The 19991-nt window shown below is 41.1% G+C and overlaps 1 protein-coding gene across 1 annotated transcript in view; it reads left to right on the top strand.

Moving 5' to 3' along the window:
* Positions 1-19991, top strand: part of Prelid2 (PRELI domain containing 2) — a 73632-nt gene that overhangs the window by 10986 nt on the left and 42655 nt on the right. Inside the window, exons 2-4 of the mRNA XM_021150786.2 lie at positions 3653-3710; positions 6338-6411; positions 8793-8953. Coding sequence (XP_021006445.1) covers positions 3653-3710; positions 6338-6411; positions 8793-8953 — 293 coding nt within the window. The remainder of the gene's footprint in view (positions 1-3652; positions 3711-6337; positions 6412-8792; positions 8954-19991) is intronic.

The following is a 19991-nucleotide window of genomic DNA, read 5'->3' as shown; positions in this document are numbered from 1 at the left end:
AGGCCGGATTTCTCTCTCCCCAACCAGAGCAGTGGCGGGTGTTGTGGGTAGCTGGCGAGTGTCAGCCGACCCTGCGCCCTAGCTACCCCGGTGCTTTTCTGACCGGAAGAGCTTGTTTGTTTCTTCAACTAATAAATGAATTTGTAAGAAGCTACATGGTTTTCATGTCACTCCTACATCCTTAGTGTCTGAAACAGTATTTGGCATGCTATCTATCTATCTATCTATCTATCTATCTATCTATCTATCTATCTATCTATCAATCATCTAATTTGTCTGTCTGTTTATCTATCTATCTATCTATCTATCTATCTATCTATCTATCTATCTATCTATCTACCCATCTATCTAATTTGTCTGTCTATCTGCCTGTCTATCTCTCATCTATCTAATCTCTCATTTATGTATGTATGTATGTATGTATGTATGTATGTATGTATGTAATCATCTATCTATCTACTTATCATTTGTCTGTCTGTCTGTCTTTCATCTATCTAATTAGTCTATCTATGTATCTACCTGTCTATCTATCTCTCATCTATCTAATCTCTCATTTTTATATCTATATATCTGTGTCTATGTATCTATGTATCAGTCTATCTATCTATCTATCTATCTATCTATCTATCTATCTATCTATCTATCTAATTTGTCTGTCTATATATCTGCCTGTCTATCTCTCATCTATCTAATCTCTCATGTATGTATGTATGTAATCATCTATCTATCTATCTATCTATCTATCTATCTATCTATCTATTATTTGTCTGTCTACTTGCCTGTCTGTCTGTCTACCTATCATCTATCTAATTTGTCTATCTGCCTGTCTATCTATCTCTCATCTAGCTAATCTCTCATTTATATATCTATGTATCTATCTATGCATCTATGTATGTATGTATGTATGTATGCATGTATCTATCTATCTATCTATCTATCTATCTATCTATCTATCTAATATATATATATACATATATATATATGTGTGTGTGTCTATGTATCTATCTATATACCTGCCTACCTATCATCTGTTTATCTATTTGTCTATCTAATATATATATATATGTATCTATGTATCTATCTATATACCTACCTATCATCTGTCTGTCTGTCTGTCTATCATCTATCTATCTATCTATCTATCTATCTATCTATCTATCTATCCATCTATCTATCTATCTTCTATCTATCAGTCTAATCACAAAAAAGCAAAGAGGGTCTTATTATTTAAATGAATATCATTTCTCTTAGTAGGTAAATATTAAAATTAAGTGAAAGTGTGAGGTAGTATAGTTTAACCTGTAAAAGTTTCACTGACAATTTAGTGATGTAATCAGAACTGAGAATGTTTTATTACTGTGCCTGTCTGGTGATACATTCTGCTTTTCTTCAGAATTTAGTTTAGTTATCTTCCTACGACTTACAGCATGTCTGTAACATTTACATGAAATGCATTTATGGATATGTAATGAACAAGCTGGGATGCAGTAAAGGAAACAGTTACACTTTATGTTAGTGTAAAAGGTTAATTCACACACCTGTCCACATGGCTTAGGGAGCTGTGTGCAGCTTAGATGTCTCATATTCAAGAAGTCTCCTCTGTAGAGTACTGAATCCCCAATTTATCCTTCTCTTACTAACATGAATCTCTTGAGGGCTAACCTTTGGGAAAGTGTCATTGTAATTTTCAGCCTTTCCTTCTAAGACTGAACTGCATGAACACATGCACAAATGCACCTTTCTCTTCCTCTTGCTCCTCCTCCTCCTCTTTCTCTTCCTCTTCTTCCTCTTCTTTCCCATCCCCTTCTCCTCCTCCTTCTGCTCCTCCTCCTCTTCCTCCTTTTTCTTCTGGGTTTTTGACCAAAATAGATAGATAGATAGACAGGGTCTCTTTGTATAGCCTGGAACTCACAGTTAGACCAGGTTGGCTTCAGACTCACATGATCAAAGGTGTGCATCACCACCACCCAGGCATCTTCATTCTTTTTTTTTTCAAGATTTATTTTATTTATTATTATAAATAAGTACACTGTAGCTGTCTTCAGATGCACCAGAAGAGGGCGTCAGATCTCATTATGAGTGGTTGTGAGCCACCATGTGGTTGCTGGGATTTGAACTCAGGACCTTTGGAAGGTCAGTCAGTGCTCTTATCCACTGAGCCATCTCACCAGCCACTTGAGCAAGGTGTTTAGTTTATCTTAGTAATACTTACCTCTATACTTATCTAAATAGCCTTAGCTCTCACATATACAATAGAAAACAAACAAACACCATATAACTTTATGGCGTGCTTCTGAGAATTAACAGACAATGTATGTAAGTTGACTAGGTTAGAAAATGGTAGCAATTATCAACCTTGGTCTAACTAACATCTAACTTGTCTTTCAGGACAATTTAATAAAAGAAGTAAAGCATTTATCAAATGTTTCCAACATGCTTGACATCCTGTCCTTTTATGATTATTTTCTTGAAGTGCTAACACAGTCACCAAGCCATGGTCCAGGGCAGTGGTAAAGGAATTCTCTTTGTGTTGGACTGGCCTGTTTAGTTCTCTGACTCCCATGGACCAGCTGAGTAATGAAACAATCCAATTTTCATCCAGTTCCTACTTTTAAAAATAGGGGTTAATAATATTATGTAATGTCTTTACAACAGAATAGCTGTTAAAGTCAAACAGGGTGATATAATTAAGGCATTTAGTACAGGTAGGGAACAGAGAGCATTCATAGTTTATGATAGTCTGGTTTAATAATAATAATAATAATAATAATAATAATAATATCCTCAACCTCATTCTCACCTCTGCTCAGGGCTTAGATGGCATCCAAAGGTTTCCTTTGGGACAGAGGGATAGCTCATTAGTTAAGCACAGTTGCTGCTCTTGAAGGACCCAGGTTCAGTTCCCAGTACTGATGTGGTGGTCATAATCATCTGTAAACTTAGTTCTGGGAGGCCTCTGGTGTCCTCTTTGACACCAAACACTTATGGTGCACATACATATATGTAGGACCCATGCAAGACCCACACACACAAAATCAAAGATATGTTCCCTGGATTTCATGAAAGCCTGCTTCACTTGTTTGAGTCTAAGTGCTAAAACCAAGATCCTTGATTTAAAACTGGGTGTCCTAGTCAGGGTTTGTATTTCTGCACAAAACATCATGACCAAGAAGCAAGTTGGGGAGGAAAGAATTTATTCAGCTTATACTCTACACTGCTGTTCAACACCAAAGGAAGTGAGAGCTAGAACTCACACAGGGTAGAAATCTGGAGGCAGAACCTGACGAATAAGCCATGGAGGGGTACTGCTTACTGGCTTGCTTCCCCTGGCTTGCTCAGCTTCGTTTCTTATAAAATCCAGTATTACCAGCCCAGGGATGGCACCACCCACAATAGGTCCTCCCACCTTTTATCACTAATTGAGAAATCTCATGGAGGCATTTCCTCAAGGGAGTTTCCTTTCTCTGTGATAACTCCAGCTTGTGTCAAGTTGACACTCAAAACCAGCCTCTACACTGGCTTTTACTTAGAAGTTTCTTGGAAGATATTTACTGGTCCTGCAGACTCCTGTCACTTCTATCAGCTAATTCATGTTGACAAAAGAGAATGCTAACTTTTCTTTGTGTGTGTGTGTTTTTTTTTTTTTTTTCAGTATCCCAATCCAATGGATAAAAATGTCATCTCTGTAAAAACTGTGGAAGAAAAGAAAGGTAAGTTCTCTGGCTATACCCTTAGTTTAGTTAAGGTCCTTAAGTATACTGACTTTGGAAAGGATGTATTTGTGTGTGTAATGTGTGTTTGTTCCTGTGTGCATGTCCATTACATCTTAAGCAGGGCTCTTGCTACTTTCTTTCTTTTTTTTTTTTTTTAAAAAGAGATTTATTTATTGATTATATGTAAGTACACTGTAGCTGTCTTCAGACACTCCAGAAGGGGGCGCCAGATCTCATTACGGATGGTTGTGAGCCACCATGTGGTTGCTGGGATTTGAACTCTGGACCTTCGGAAGAGCAGTCGGGTGCTCTTACCCACTGAGCCATCTCACCAGCCCCTCTTGTTACTTTCTAAATTATAGTCGGTGGTAAGCCTCAGGCTGGGTGTAAGTGTATAGGTAACTTGCTGAAGTACTTAATGCATGCCAACATCCTACTTTCATTGACTCATTCAACCTGAGGAATAATGTTAAGGTAGGAATTATGTCTATTTCTTCTTAATGCAGAAGAAAACTAAAACATGGAGGGACTAGCCTGCCCAAACTCACTTGTCTATATTCTTAACACACATCAATTTGTGAACGGCAAGACATTTTTATATTACACAGAGATGGTGGTGGCTCATGTCCATAATCCTAGATATTGAATGATGGAGGCAGGAGAGAATCAGGAATTCAAAGCTAGCTTGGAGTATTAAAAAAAAAAAAGCATATAGATGTGATGCTGCCATAAAGTTCTTGGATTGTGGAACCATAACTGTAGTTTGGCAATTTATGGTTCATGCTGTCTGTTTTTGTTGCTGTGTTGTTAGACACTCCCCTCTGTTTGTATGTTATTAATGGCTGCTTCATCTGACTAACAGCAAGAGCTGGGTATTTGCTAAGGAGACCATGTGGCCTACAGAGCTAAAAGTGTTCCCCATGACCCCTTCCAGACAATGCTGACCGTTCTCCACCTCGGGGACCTTTGTTGCTCTCTGCATTTCCTTCCTAAGGAATTGTCACCATCAATGCTGGGACCTGAGAAGTGGGCGGTGCCAGGAGCTCTGATGATGAGCACACCTGATGCATGAGTCTGTGGAGACATCCAGAGTCTGGCCCAGATGCTCTTCAGCCTTAGAAACCACAGGCTGTTACTGTTGCTAATACAGCTGCAGCCCTTTCTGTGATTTTTTTAAACCTTTTTTTTTTTTTAAACTTTTGTGTCTGATTTATGGGGATGCTTTCTATATATCTGCAGGTATAGAAATAGATTGTTAAAAAGCATTTTCTCACATACTTGCTTGCAGTATAGGACAAGTTTGCTATCTGGCCTTAGATTAATCAGATTTCAAGCCCTGATTCTGTTACTTCCCTCATGACCTGATTTGTTTTAAAGGCTCAAGGTCTTTATCTGTCAAGTGGGAGAACAGTTCTGTTGATTTAGATTGTTATGAGGATCAAATATGATAATAAAGTACATATTCTAAAGTGGCATAGAGTGCTGGTTGTAATTTCAGGTTGTCATCTTTGCCTCCATTTTTTTGTTTGTTCATCTGTTTTAAGGATATAGTCTCACTACATAGCCCTGGCTGACCTGAAACGTGCTATGTTCAACACAGAGAGACACCTGCCTCTTCCTCCCAGAGACTGGGATTAAAGGCATGTGCTACCACTCACAGAAGATACTATATTTTTAATGTATGTGTCGTTCACATTGGCTGAGATGACCAAAGGACTGCTAGGGGTGGAGCGTTTGTTTGTTCCCTGCCAGCAGGCTCTTGTTGGACAGGGTGTTTGCATCAGGGGCCAGGACAGCTGTTGTCAGGGTCTGGCAAACCCCGAACTGTGACTGAGCCTTATTAATTCATAGAGAAACAGTAACACTTCAGTCTGTCTCTTTTCTTCCGTTTCCTCTTGTTTTAACTCATTGTTGTCATTATTGTGGGTAATTTTAATTCCTCCAGAATGGAGTGATCTCTGGTCACAAGAGTTTTATTCCTCTGTGAGAGAAGAATGTGACTCACGTAGTTAATTAGGTATACAGTCAGAAATCTGTGCCTGACACTGCGGTCCAGGAGGTGGCAGAATCTGTTCCCATACTCCTTGTTGTTGAGCAGTCAGCCATTGGCCACTGCCACTGGATGTTTGACACTGATTACCCAGAGTGGTGGCTCATCTGGGATTCATATTTCTGGCCTCAGCATGTGTGTTCTGAGTTGTTTTACCTTTATCCCTGGAATATTTTTGATTTGGCTCAGAACACTGATTAGAAACAGAGGATGTTTTTAAGAAAACATTGATTTTCCTTTGTATTATGTTTACGCATGTGTGTCTGGGTGGGTGTAAGCACCTGGGTGTAGGTGTCTGAGGAGATCCCTGGGGAGTGGAGGTATAGGAAGTTGTGAGCTGCCGAGGTAGGTGCTGGGAACTGAACTTTGTTTACTTTTGACAAGAGCTGTAAGTAGGCACTCTTCACCACAGAGTCATCTCTCCAGCCCCAGAAAATCGAGTTTTATAGTAAGCCTTAGCTGTAAGTATTCTACATATTGACAGTTTAAACTGAATTAGGAAGCTCTATGGACTCTTGGATAAGAATTCATTTTTTCCTAATTATTTTTTGGCTATGAAATTTTCTTTTTCTAGATGAATCAACAGGACTCATCTATAGAAAGAGGATTGCTATCTGTCGGAATGTGGTTCCAGAGATTTTAAGAAAGGTAAATTCATCTCAGAGTTTACTCACAGTGGATATAAAATTGAAGAATTTTAACAGTCATAGAAAAAGACAGCATTTTCTGATATAAAGTGGTGTTAGGATTTCTTGCTTCTCCAAATCTCATAGTTTTGTAGGGGAAATATTTCTCTCATGCCACTCTAGTTTTGGCAGATGGCACATGATATGCTGTGTGTTCTTCAATGTCCTTTGTGAATGTGGGGAGATTTGATGATTCTTTTGTGGGTACTTTTAGCATTTTGAATAAAGTGTTGTCTTTTCTGGTATACCCATGGTCACCAATGGCCCTTAGGTAAGGACAATTATAATCGAGCAGATTGTAAATGTCAGTCTCCTGTTTGGCTAGGAAGGCCACACTTCTGTTTGTAATACACGGTCAGAAATAATAACTGTTTCTGAGAGCACAATATTCCTAGTGCACCACGCAAACCTTCTGGGGTGTATTTTGGTACAAAAGGGTTGCTGATGCTGGAATCTTCATTATAGAAAATTGTTTTCTCTCTTTGATACCCTTAAGCACTCTGCTGATACTGTGTTGGAAGGAGGTGAGTGGAAACCATCATTTGCATGGCTTGAACCATATGAAGATTTTTCTTCTTGAGAAAGGGCCTCACTCTACAGTCTAGGCAGGCTGTCCTCATACTGAGAATAATCCTCTCACCTCAGACATCTAAGTGCTGAGATTACAGATGTGAACCACTATGCGTAGCTGTAGAACATTATTGAAGACAGTTTTTTTTTTCTGAAAATTTCACACGTGTGTATGATATCTTGATCTTATCTACCCCCTTCCCTTTTTAACTCCCATCAGACTCCCCAACACATCTCCCTCTGAACCTCTGTTCATAGCAGACATCAGCTGTCAATAACTCCTCAGCTAAGCCCTTGCTTATCCATGCTGTCTAGACTGGAATTTTTAACTGGCTCCATCTTGGGAGGGTCTCAGGTAGGAATGCATAGATGCCGTGAGTTCATGCGTGAAACAGCCATGTCATGTCCATAAGACAGCCTCCCACAGCACCCCCCCCCCACACAGCACCCCTCCCCATCCACAGTCTTTCTTTTCTCTCTGGCGTCTTGCTCCCTGGCCCTTGGGGTGATGGGTATAGGTGTCCTATCCATGGCCAGTCAAGCACTTATTCTAGTGCTTTGAATAGTTATGAGGCTCTTTAGTCACAATGTATGATCTTCTTTTTTGGGGGTAAAACCTGTCTTTTTTTAGATAATTTCTTTATATTCATTCCAAATGCTATCCTGAAAGTTCCCTATACCCTCCCCCTGTCCTCCTCCCCTACCCACCCACTCCCATTTCTTGGCCCTGGCGTTCCCCTGTACTGGGGCATATAAAGTTTGCAATACCAAGGGGACTCTCTTTCCAGTGATGGCCAACTAGGCCAGATGGCCTTCTGCTACATATGCAGCTAGAGACATGAGCTCTGGAGGTACTGGTTAGTTCATATTGTTGTTCCACCTGTAGGGTTGCAGACCCCTTCAGCTCCTTGGGTGCTTTCTCTAGCTTCTCCACTGGGGACCTGTGGTCTTTTAAGACATAAAAGGAGAGCATCTGGACAGACACTTTAAAAGATTCCCCAGAAGAGATTCCCTATGTGATACAGAACAACGCTGGGCACCCAAGTATTAGCTTGCAAATTAAGTTGCTGTGCTTATACTAGGAAAAATGGCAGCTTCCATCCATTCCCCATTGTGGGTTAAAGCACTGTTATTCTCTCAATGGAAAGAAAGCTGGAACTACAGAGAAAATGCTCTTCTTCTCCACTTGCCGATGGGAAACTATGTTACACTTCCATAGCAAATTATCACTGGCTTTTCCAGAGTTCATAGCTGCCTTTGCCCTATATACGCACTTTGAATCTATTATTTAGAAAGGCATTCAAGTCCGTCTTGTTTCTCAATTCTTAAATAATTTAAGGCTCCGACTTGTACAGTTCTGCCTTTGTAGCTTTCCTTGTCCTCTCCACCTGGGAAAGCATCGATTTCTAGGGATTGAACAGAGATTACAACGAGGAAAATATTTCGCTTGATACTGCCCTGCATGGGAGCATGCAGCGGGCGCCTGATGGGAATCTATCAACTCAAGGAGGCCAGCCCCAGAGGAGACAGGGAGCATCTGGTAATTTGCTTAGTGGCCTCCATCAGTCCTGGGCCATTTGCAAGTCCTTCGCAGCATGTACTGAGTCCACAGTGTGTCTGGATATCAATACTTAGGGCTATTGCTGCGGTGCCATCTATCTATCAGGGTCACTTGTCCCCCCTGTTATCCGAGACTGAGATGGGCTCTAGGCGGAGTCTTCATGTAGCTTGTTCCTCTGAAATTGAGAATGCTGTTTTCTCTCTGTTGGGCAGGTGAGTATTTTAAAGGTACCTGATATCCAACTAGAAGAAGAGTCATGGCTGAGCCTTCAGAAAAGGAACATGGCTATCCGGAGTCACTGCCTCACGTGGACACAGTATGCATCCATGCGGGAAGAGTCTGTCTTCCGGGAAAGTGTAGAAAATCCAAATTGGTAAGATTATGTGTGTGTGTGTGTTGAGGGAGGGGATCAATAAACAAGCACACAATTTCATAGTTATGGTCTCTGTCCATTACACACATACTTCACTTTATATTTTAAGTAGATGAATGTATTTTTTCTTTTTGACAGAATGCAACTCTTGTCCAGGTACTCTCCAAATTCTGGTATTTTCTTGTTCTCTTCAAAGGCAGTGAATGTCACCAGCTGGTTGACTATTCTTTTGGACCTTTAAAGGCAGTCTAGGTATTCAACAGAGTTTAAATAAGGAAAACATTTTGCTCGATACTATCACGGACGTGACCCTGTTAGTGGGCCTGCAGGTGTATGGAGATGCTCGTACACGGACTCACCTACCTTGCTTAGTTTGTATATCTTTTTTACACTTGTGCTTTTGCATTGCCTGAGTTTTTGTGCACTTTTCTTTTATGTTTCCTCGACTGCTACTGAGTTTTACCTATTTGATATACAGTGAGCTAGCTGCTTCCTCTGCACGTGATTCAACTTTACTACATTTAGTCCCTGCCTCTGTGGCAGACACGCTGATGGCATCTAGTTTCTCTTTCTTGTAAAGGCGAGTATAATTAATACCCATGAGGTGTATGTCCTCTATACATGACTCTAATGTGATATGTGAGTGGATTCTCTCAGTGGAATTTTTAAGTGTTGTATTTGTTGCAAGATTATCTATAGACAATCAAATTTACCTTTTCTAGCATTCAGCTCTTTAAGTTTTGACAAATATGTAAACTCGTGTCATAACTGTCCCAGTTCCTGTCTAACCCTGTAGGTAAATTCCTCTGATATGTGTGATCTTAAGTGAGTTCTATGGTGTATGCCTTATAGGTTAGTTTTAAAGTACTGTGGGCTGGTTTTCAGGACACACACAATTTGAGATCTAGGGAATCTTGGTTTGAGCTGCTATAATTAGATACTACAGTCTTTGTGCATCAAGCAACATTTCTGGTTTCCTAGTTCTGCAGGCTGGGAAGTCCACTCTGTGGACTCTGGCAGATCCCATGTCTGGGAGGCCTGCCTCTAGTTTTGCAGACGTCTGTCTGTTGTTAATCCCAATGGTAGTGAACACGTGCTTTGCTCTTCTTCTCCATGAGAAACAGATTCCGTGGCCGAGTTCATAGAATTATGTAAACATCTGGGTGTGGTGGCGCATGCCTTTAATTCCAGCACTCAGGAGGCAGAGGCAGGCCTGGTCTACAAAGTGAGTTCCAGGATAGCCAGAGCTATACAGAGAAACCCTGTCTCGAAAAACCAAAAAAAACAGAATATGGTGGGCATGGTAGTGCACACCTTTAAGCCCAGCACTCAGGAGTTGGAGGCAAATGGATATCTGTGAGCTCAAGGGCAGCCTGGTCTATGTGCAGTGTTTATGGGCAGCCAGAGCTGCATAGTGAGACTCTGTCTCAAAAAAAAAAAAAAAAAATCTTCATGAGTCAGGAGGTGGGAGCACACACCTATAATCCCAGCACTAGGGAGGCAGACAGATTATTTGATTATTTGAGCCTGGTCTACAAAGCAAGTTCCAGGACAGCCAGGGTTACATAGAGGAACCTTGTCTCAGAAAGAAAGAAAATCTACATGATAGATACATACATAGAAAGAAAGATAGATAGATAGATAGATAGATAGATAGATAGATGGATGGATGGATGGATGGATGGATGGATGGATAGATAGATAGATAGATAGATAGATAGATAGATAGATAGATAGATAGATACATAGATATCATGAAGACAAATACTGAGCCGGGCGTGGTGGCGCANCACACATTCACACACACACACACACACACACACACACACACACGGCAATGCAAAGCAATAGAATAACAATGTCAACACATAAATTTGGGGGCACATAGACATATGGTCTGTAACACAGCATCTGGCGCATTGTCTTCCAATGTTAATACAAGTTTGTGCTCCATAACAACACCCAACCGTGCTCATTTCTCTGCAGTGTTGCTGGTAATTAATTAACACACATTTAAGTTTTATAAGTATAAGGGGTAAGAAACAATCAGTTCCTCAAAGATAGATTTTTTTATAAAAAGATTTATGTAATTTTATGTGCATGGTGTTTTACCTGCATGTATATCTGTGCACCACATGCATGCCTCATGCCTGCAGAGGCTGGAACTGGAGGTGGAGTTATGGACTTCTGAGCTGCTGTGTGGGCGCTGAGAACAAAGCCCAGCCTGTTGCTGGGGCAGCCTGTGCTTCTTAACGGCTGGGCCATCTCCCCAGGCCCCTTGTTTTCTTTTTGAGACAAGTGTCTGAGTATTTATTCGAACTTATTTTAAACTCCTGGGCCCCTGCCATCCTCCTGCCTCAGCTTCCCCAATTTCATCTTTTTTAGGTATCTAAAGATAGATTTAGAAACAAAAATAAAACATCATAAGCACTAAACCATTACAGTGAATAATGTGATTTCAGGTGATAGTTTACTATGTTTTATTGTTGCTGTTCTGTGTGGCTTGAAATTTTTATTAAATAGCTACAGTTGTAATGAAAAATAGTAAAACCCTCAAATAACTAATTGTCGCTATGTAAAAGACATTCTTTTTTTTTTTAAAGATTTATTTATTTATTATATGTAAGTACACTGTAGCTGTCTTCAGACACTCCAGAAGAGGGAGTCAGATCTTGTTACAGATGGTTGTGAGCCACCATGTGGTTTGCTGGGATTTGAACTCCAGACCTTCAGAAGAGCAGTCAGGTGCTCTTACCCACTGAGCCATCTCACCAGCCCCATAAAAGACATTCTTAAGGCCCAGCCTTTGTCCAGATCATCCCCCTTGCACGGCTTGGCTCATCAATGATGAGCGAGGAAGTACCAGAGGCCAACTCACCGATCCATAGTTTTTATTTTGCTGATGCCAAAAGCTAACATAGGGCATGGATGGTGGGATTAAAGCCGGGGCAGAGAGCAGAGCTCTGTTGTTGGTATGCAGATGTAGTAAACAAATGGCATTGTCTGATTTCATGCATGACGCCATTCTCTTCTAGTATTGGTGTGGGCTACTGCTGTTGTTATTTAGTATTATATTTGGGTGTTGGGTAGTCTTAAAAGCTGAACCGAATACTTGTTCAGTTCATGATAGTTAAATTACAGTTTGCTCTGATAATCCAAGAAACTTTTCACTTTGTAGTTTTTTTTTTAAGATGAAAAAATTCCGATTATGGGAAAAATAGTGCATGCCGCTGGTATCTAATATCTAATCAGTTCTGGGAAACAAATCACGTTAACTAGCGATCATGCTTATTTATATACTGTATATACATCATTTACATGGTTTTGGTTTGTTCTTATTTGACTCCTAGGTTTCTGAACTTTGAGCAATGACAGTGTTATAATGAAAATCTCTGCAATGGTATATTTTGTTACATATTTAATTATTTTTTTCTGGAGACAGAATCTCATGAAACCAAGGCTGGTCTTCAATTCATTATGTAGCCAAAAATGACCCTGAACTTCCTGAGTACTAGAAGTACAGGCTGATGCTACCCCACATGGTGTATGGTCTGTATGGTCCTGGGGATAGGACCCGGGCTTTGGTGTATGCTAGGCAAGCACTCCACCCACTGGGCTACACCAACCTGTGATCTAAGAATTTTTTATAACTCAATTCTAGTTGGTAGTATGCATATATATATATATATATATATATATATATATATATATATATATATAGGAAGAGAGAGAGAGAGAGAGAGAGAGAGAGAGAGAGAGAGAGAGAGAGAGAGAGAGAGAGAGAGAGAATGCCTGAACATGAATGTGTGTTGCTGAGGACTTGGGCAAGCTAGGCAGGTTCTCTACCACTGAGCGATAGCCTCAGTTTGCATAGTTCAAAACACAGAAGCAGACATTTTGTTTATACCTACTTCCCATTAGCCTCCAAAACACACAAGACTTTGCTCCATGTTTATGTTCTGTGTCATCTCAGCACGCCATCCCCAGAAGTGTTCCCGTCTCCATTGAAGAGCGATGGGACTAGAAACCTGCTGTCTCTGACTTCCAGAGCCAGGTTTAAGTCCAGGGAGGATGTGTATTCAGGGCTTTATGCATTTGGCACAGATGATCGCACATATTTGCTGATGTCTTCTCTGTTGTAGAGCGACTGGCGTTTGTAGGTCCAGGATGCCGTGTGGAGTGTTTTGGCGAATCTCAGAGTCTCTGGATTCAGACTCCCAGCTGAGGTTCTCCTTGCCCTTATGATTTCTCAGGACAAACCAGAAAATAGAAAAGTCGATAGAACTACAAAGCAAAATTAAAATTATCTCTTTTGGGAGCATGCTTTTACTTAGAAAATGGAGAATTGTAGCGCCCTGTTTTAAATTTTTTTTTTTTTTTTGGAAGAAGAAAAAAAATGATGGTTTGCTTTCTATAAGCTTCTATTTTGGGATAGGCTTATTATTTTCTTAGCATTTATGTTTGAACTGGTTCCTCTTTAATTTTAATAATATATTTGATTTAGCCCAATACATCCCAAATATCATATCTACATATAATTAGTATAAACAGCTGTTGAGGGCTATTTTACAGAAATTCCTAGTGAGCTTCTGACATCTATCAATTAAAGTATGGAATTATTGATTTGAAGCTCAGCGCCCATATGGGGCCCGTGACTGTCACTCCGAAACTGCAGTTTTGATTAAGAAGTCAGAGTAAACTTGCCATTGCTTGCCCTTCACTGTGCAGCCTCAGAACTAAGGCAGTTTGGCAATGGTGCTCATGCATTCTGACCAGTACATTTATTCGTTTTGAGTTCTAATTTTGTAACTGAAAACTTTTTGCTATACTTGTCTTACGTGCCTGTGTGCTCAAGTGCACATGTGCTTGCTCCGTGGCATGTACTTGGAGGTCAGACGACAACTTGGAGTAATTCCTTCTCACTTTCCACTATGTGTGTCCTGGGGATTGAACTCAGATTGTCAGGATTGGTGGAGTAATGTTACCTGCCGAGACATTGCTATGGCCCTTTTAAAAATAATAAAAAGAACCAGGTGGTGGTGGTGCATGCTGTTAACACAAGCACTAAGGAAACAGGGGGCAGCCTGGTTTTCAGAAATAGTTCCAGGACAGCCTGGACTATACAAGGAAACCTTGTCTCAAACAAAGAAACAAAGAAACAAACAAAGAAACAAACAAACTATGTGTATGTATACTTATACATAATACATAATATTACATATTACATATAAATAATAAAAAGTTTAATTCATCAACAATTTCATCCATATATAATAATGAATTTTTTTTCAAGACAGGGTTTCTCTGTGTAGCCCTGGCTGTCCTGGAACTCACTCTGTAGACCAGCCTGGCCTCAAACTCAGAAATCCACCTGCCTCTGCCTCCCAAGTTCTGGGATTAAAGGTGTGTGCCATAACCGCCAGGCATAATAATGAATTTTGGTCACTCTCACTCCCCCATTGCTATCTCTCATTCTACACTCTTTCCTGCTGAAGCCATTCTTCCCAATGAGTCCCCCTTCTTCTTTCATGTTGTATGTGTATATATGTGTGGTCCATCAAATTAAATTAGAATTGTTTGCACAAGTATAGTCTGGGGTTTACTTACTGGTGGGTGGGATGGTCAAGCTGTGACCACCACAGAGGAATGTTACTTCTTTGCCTGATAACCATTTTCTGTCAGTAGATCTTATGGGAGGGGTGAGGCCGTATGGACTCTGTACTGGCTAGTTGTGTGTCAACTTGACACAAGCTGGAGTTATCACAGAGAAAGGAGCTTCAGTTGGGCAAATGCCGCCATGAGATCCAGCTGTGGGGCATTTTCTCAATTAGTGATCAAGGGGGGAGGGCCCCTTGTGGGTGGGACCATCTCTGGGCTGGTAGTCTTGGGTTCTATAAGAGAGCAGGTTGAGCAAGCCAGGGGAAGCAAACCAGTAAAGAACATCCTTCCATGGCCTCTGCATCAGCTCCTGCTTTCTGACCTGCTTAGTTCCAGTCCTGACTTCCTTTAGTGATGAACAGCAATGTGGAAATGTAAGCTGAATAAACCCTTTCCTCCCCAACTTCTTCTTGGTCATGATGTTTGTGCAGGAATAGAAACCCTGACTAAGACAGACTCCCTTCACTTCTGTGATGGAATGTTAAGAACCATAGCTACTGTGAGTTCTCACACGCTCACCCATATAGTTTTGAGTAATCTCATTTATTCTTTTTTCCTTTATAGTAGACTTTTATTGTACTGTCTAGACATGTACATGTGCTTTGGTTTCAATCATTGCTACTTTACCTAAGAAATGCAGTTCTGCATGACAGTTGTCTTCTGGAGCGGTTTTGCCTCCTGCTCCATATCTCATAACTATATGTATTTTGTGGTAAAACAGAATGTTTGTATCTTCAGGCTCTCCCTCATGGGGGCTAGGTGGAGGTTTTGCTTGGGGTGATGTGGTGAATCTTCTACAATCAGTGTAGTATCTCAGTGGCTCCAGTCTGAGCTATTCCATGTCCAATACTCCATGCTTGTGCTCTGACAGTATGAGACCTCACATCTGGCTTTAAAATGCTCAGCTGAGTAGATACGAAGGATGCTGAAAATTTCAGTGAGACCATTTCTTTAACAGTACAATAGACATCGAAAGCACACATGCCATTTCACAAACAGACTAAATTAGTGGGTTGAACAGCCTAGTTTTATAGTTTTATAGAGGCTCCTCAGGTGAATATTACTCATTCTAATAAATAGGTGTGTAACCTTTGAAGTTTCCAGATTTAGATTCCTTGGCTAAAAGTGCCAAGTTTCAAGTAATTACCTGACAAATCAAATAGTATGATTTACATTGTTCAAGAGGTAAATGGGCAGTTTCTTTGTGCACCCATCTCTTTGATCTTCAGGAACTGTATTACGCTTGTGTCAGCAGCAGATGTAGTAGTTGGGTGACTTCTGTGAGAATTTAAGGTTGGTATTGCCATCTTTTGATCGATTTCCAGGCTCATGGTTTCTCAAGTATTAGCGTCCTCTGGCTCTACTTGCTTTACTTGACAATTATTTCTAAGCCTCAGTCCTGATGCTGAAGGGCTTGAGGGTGTTGTTACCTAATAGCCTGAATAAGTACTACTGCCTTCATCTGCAGACGCAACTCCCCCTGCTCACATTGACCTTGATTTCTAGGGCACCAGAGGGTGACCTGACAATTAACAGAGTGCGCTGCTAGTTATGACAAGCTGAGCCCCAAGGTCCCTTCTGCTCAAACCTAACATCTGGGGAGAGCCTTATTTGGGCTCAGGATGACTGACATCTAAAAGGATCACCTTTGCCTTCTGCAAATTCGTTTGTGTTCACGTAGTTAGAGCCTGTTCTGGTTTCCTTACCTGTACTTCCTGCCTTGTGGGGGCTTTGCCCCGAAGCCATGGTTTTCTGTAACCCAGAGTCAAGCACAATGTGTGATGCACAGAAGATGCTATTGTCCGTTTGACAAATGAATGACTGATGTTCAAGGGATTCAGGTGGTCCATACTGGAGTGGTGGAAGGGACGGGAAAAGGGCTGATACTGGGCAAAGGTCAATAGAACTTTGGGGAACTCTGGTGGGATTGGGTAGAAGGAGTCTTGTGCAGTGATGTGGGAAAGTCTCAATTGATGTTCTTGGCTACCTGTGTGCTCTATGCTCTGGGAATAGTTGACTTGAGCTCTATCACAGAGTGATATGAAGACTTAGTAAGGTACCAAGTGGGACTGGTCTACTCTTGGAGAGCTTAAACACAGAGTGAGCATGAGTTATTGTTACTAATGGTGAGTGAATGTTTCTGATGTTGAATAGCTCTTAAAAGGAACCATGGTTGAAAGGTGGTGATCACTGAGTTGGAAACAATGATGTTTAGCCAAGGCAGCATTCTGTAGCACTTACAAGTGAGAGCTTTTGAAATATCTTAGTGGACATCTATTGATTTTTTCAAATCCTCCACTGGTTTAGAGTTGTGTCTTAGTCCAAGGTTCAGAGGGGAATTAAGAATTATAAATATGTTACAGAGAGTTGAGTTTTATAGAGGTTCCGGATGAATTTGCCTAGAAGCTTTGCAAACATTGATAACCAGCCGTTGTCCTATGGCCTTACTGATAAGCAGATATGGAGCCAGCACCCCCATTTTTTGCAAACTCCTTGTTAATCTTGTAAAGCGTGACAGGAAGCTGATAATCTTATTCTCCAGCAAACAGCAAACATTTCCCAGTGGAAAAAAATTCTTGCTAAAAGGCATAGGAAACTCAGAAGCCTCTTGAATGTATGTGAGAGGAATGGTGGATGAACAGAAGGGGTGAAGAAGGGCGACTTCAGAGAGATTGATGCATGAAACAGGGTTTGCTACCATCTGCTCTCAGGGACCACACCCCATGGGCACATTTCTTCTTTGTGTGTTACTTTTGCCTCTATAATAAATTAAATACTTAGAGTATTAAAACAATAGTGTTTTATCAGCCAGGCAATGATGAGTTATAGAGCCCAAGGTCCCAAGACAATCAAGAGGAACTGGTGACAGTCTCCAGACTCAGATCCGCCTCCATTGTCAGGAACTCATTGACCCAGAAACTTGGTTGTCATCAGAGCTGGGCTGTAGTTTATATTTTGTCACTGTGACAACATTTCAGAGGGAAAACCCCCCAACTTAATGGAGGCAACATTTATTTTGTCTCAGTTCTTCAGACATTCCAGTGCATGGCCAGCTGGTTCTGTTGCTTTCTATCAAGCTTGTGACAGGGTATACATCATTAAGGAAGGGCATGGTAGAGAAAAGCCACTCACCTCTCAGCATCCAAGAAGGAGGGGTGGGGAGGAGAGAATGAGCCTGAGCTATACACTTCAGAGGTCCTCAGGTTGTATTTTCTCCTTTCCATCTGCATCCCAATCTCAAAAGAGGTCAAGAGAGTAGTCCTTTCATCATCTCAAACTTACCTCAGTACATTCACTTCCAAAAAGCTCCATCTCTATATGCTGTATTTGTGATCGAGCCTTGCACAAATGAGCTTTGCATGGATGTTCCGTAGAAATGGGATGCTGGTTAGTTTTTTATTGACAACTAAAAGAGTGGACAGTTGAGAAAATGCTTCTATAAGTTTGGCAGTTAGGTTAAGTCTTTGGGATATTTTATTGATTAATGATTGATATGGAAGGGCCCAGTCTACTATGGGTGGGGCCATCCCTGAGCAGGTAGTTGCTGGATTGCATAAAAAGGCAAGCTGAACAATTGTGTGTCAAGTAGAGCACCGTATACAGATGGCTTTATTCAAATGTGGGACAATTCAAGTAGTAGGTGTTAATCTCATTCTACAGAGGAGTAGAACTTTTAGAAAGGTTCAGGGATGTACTTATGTGATAGGGAAGCCAGGTGAGATGAATATCCAGGAGGATTTTAGGAGTGGCCTCATCAATCTCTGTCCTGAAGTGGTGTCTGTCTGTCTCTCTAGTAGGTAGTCTGTGTATTTACTTATGTTAGCTGAAAACGGTGCACTTGAGAGCTCTGTGGATTGTGTGGGTCTCTAGGGATCATGGTTACAGAAATGGGTTTTGCTAAATAGCAGGGGCAAGACCACATGATCTGGCATAGTGGGAGCAAGTCTCAGCCAATGGGAGGCCTATAGCAGTGTTAGACGTAGGGATTGTTCAGTGAGGGACCCTGCTGACTGCAATGTCCAGTGTCTCCTTTTTGGCATCCCGCTTTCTGTGTGGTTATTGAAGGCTCTAAACCCTGTGATTGGAACTGAGATGACATCAAATCATGACTCCAGTGGAATATTTTCCCTCCCTTCAAAGGCACTTTAATTAAATTTCCATCATGAAGATAATTAGACATTAGACAAGATTTGCCACACCTAGCCAGCCAGTAATCAAGGCCAGAATCTTATTAAGAGACTCTGCTTTTCTGGAAACTGACCTTTTGAGCTTTCTGAGTCTGTGGTCCTGTGATCTGGGGATTAGTCTTCATGTCTTCCCCTCCTCTCCTCCCCTGGACTCTTATTTTTCCCCAAATTTAGAAGGAAAAATATCTTAAATAGTTAAGAAAGGAGTCTTGGTTGTTTAAACTACTGTTAATTTTTAGAGCTCCTAGATTTGGAATGTGTGCTCTTTTGCATGGTTCTGGTGTGCTGTTTGTCGAATTGCCTGTGTATGGACAAAAAAAGTGAGCCAGTCTCATTCACAGATGTTGCCCTGTTGGCTGTTGGCTGGTTTCTCAGCTGGTGAAGACTGCCCCCTACTGACCTTAGCAGCTGCATAATTTCCTTGACAAAATAATCTACAAATACATCTCTTTTTCTACCCTTCTTCCTTCCCTTCCCCTTCCTTCCTTGTGCATATAGTGATTTCTTACTACATACTAGTTATTATGATTGAAGTTGATGTTGTAATAGAAAAAAAGAGGTACTTCCACTTGGAAAAAATTTGGACTTCTTTAATAAGACATTTAACTGCTAGACACTACAGTGACCTGTGGACATACATCAGTGACTGTAACACTTGTGACTGGTGATCTCCTGCAGTATCCGTGAGCAGGGGCAGAGAAAGGGGAAGGTTTTGAGGTTTTGCGTGATGGGTTTGCAAGGGATCGATCCTTCTACCCTTTGGTAAGTTTTTCAACACCTCTTTCATACAGTTTCTTCATATTTATATAGAGAGACTAATTTTCAAAGCATAGCATCCCCTGGGAATGTGCAGTCTAGCGTGTGATGTACACAGTCACCGGAGAAAGGTTTGAGTGTGAATAAGAGTGTGGAAAATGTGTGTAAGGTGAGTGAGTGTGAGGCAGTCCTGTCTGTAGGCGTAACAGAGAGGAAGGCCAAAGGAGGAAAACGTGAATCACCATGTGTGCTTCTTGTTATAAACACCACCCACTTCATGTGCAGGCTAGGGAGAAAGACCCAACCTTTCAGAGTGTGGGAGACCCACATGGTGATAAAGGTTGGGCTAGCCCGTGTTAGCTGCACCCACATGGTGATAAAGGATGGGCTAGCCCGTGTTAGCTGCACCCACATGGTGATAAAGGATGGGCTAGCCC

This window comes from Mus caroli, chromosome 18, assembly GCF_900094665.2.
Source record: "Mus caroli chromosome 18, CAROLI_EIJ_v1.1, whole genome shotgun sequence".
NCBI classification, from domain to species: domain Eukaryota; kingdom Metazoa; phylum Chordata; class Mammalia; order Rodentia; family Muridae; genus Mus; species Mus caroli.
Note: the sequence above shows the minus strand (reverse complement) of the source record. Positions and strands in the feature narration are given on the sequence as shown.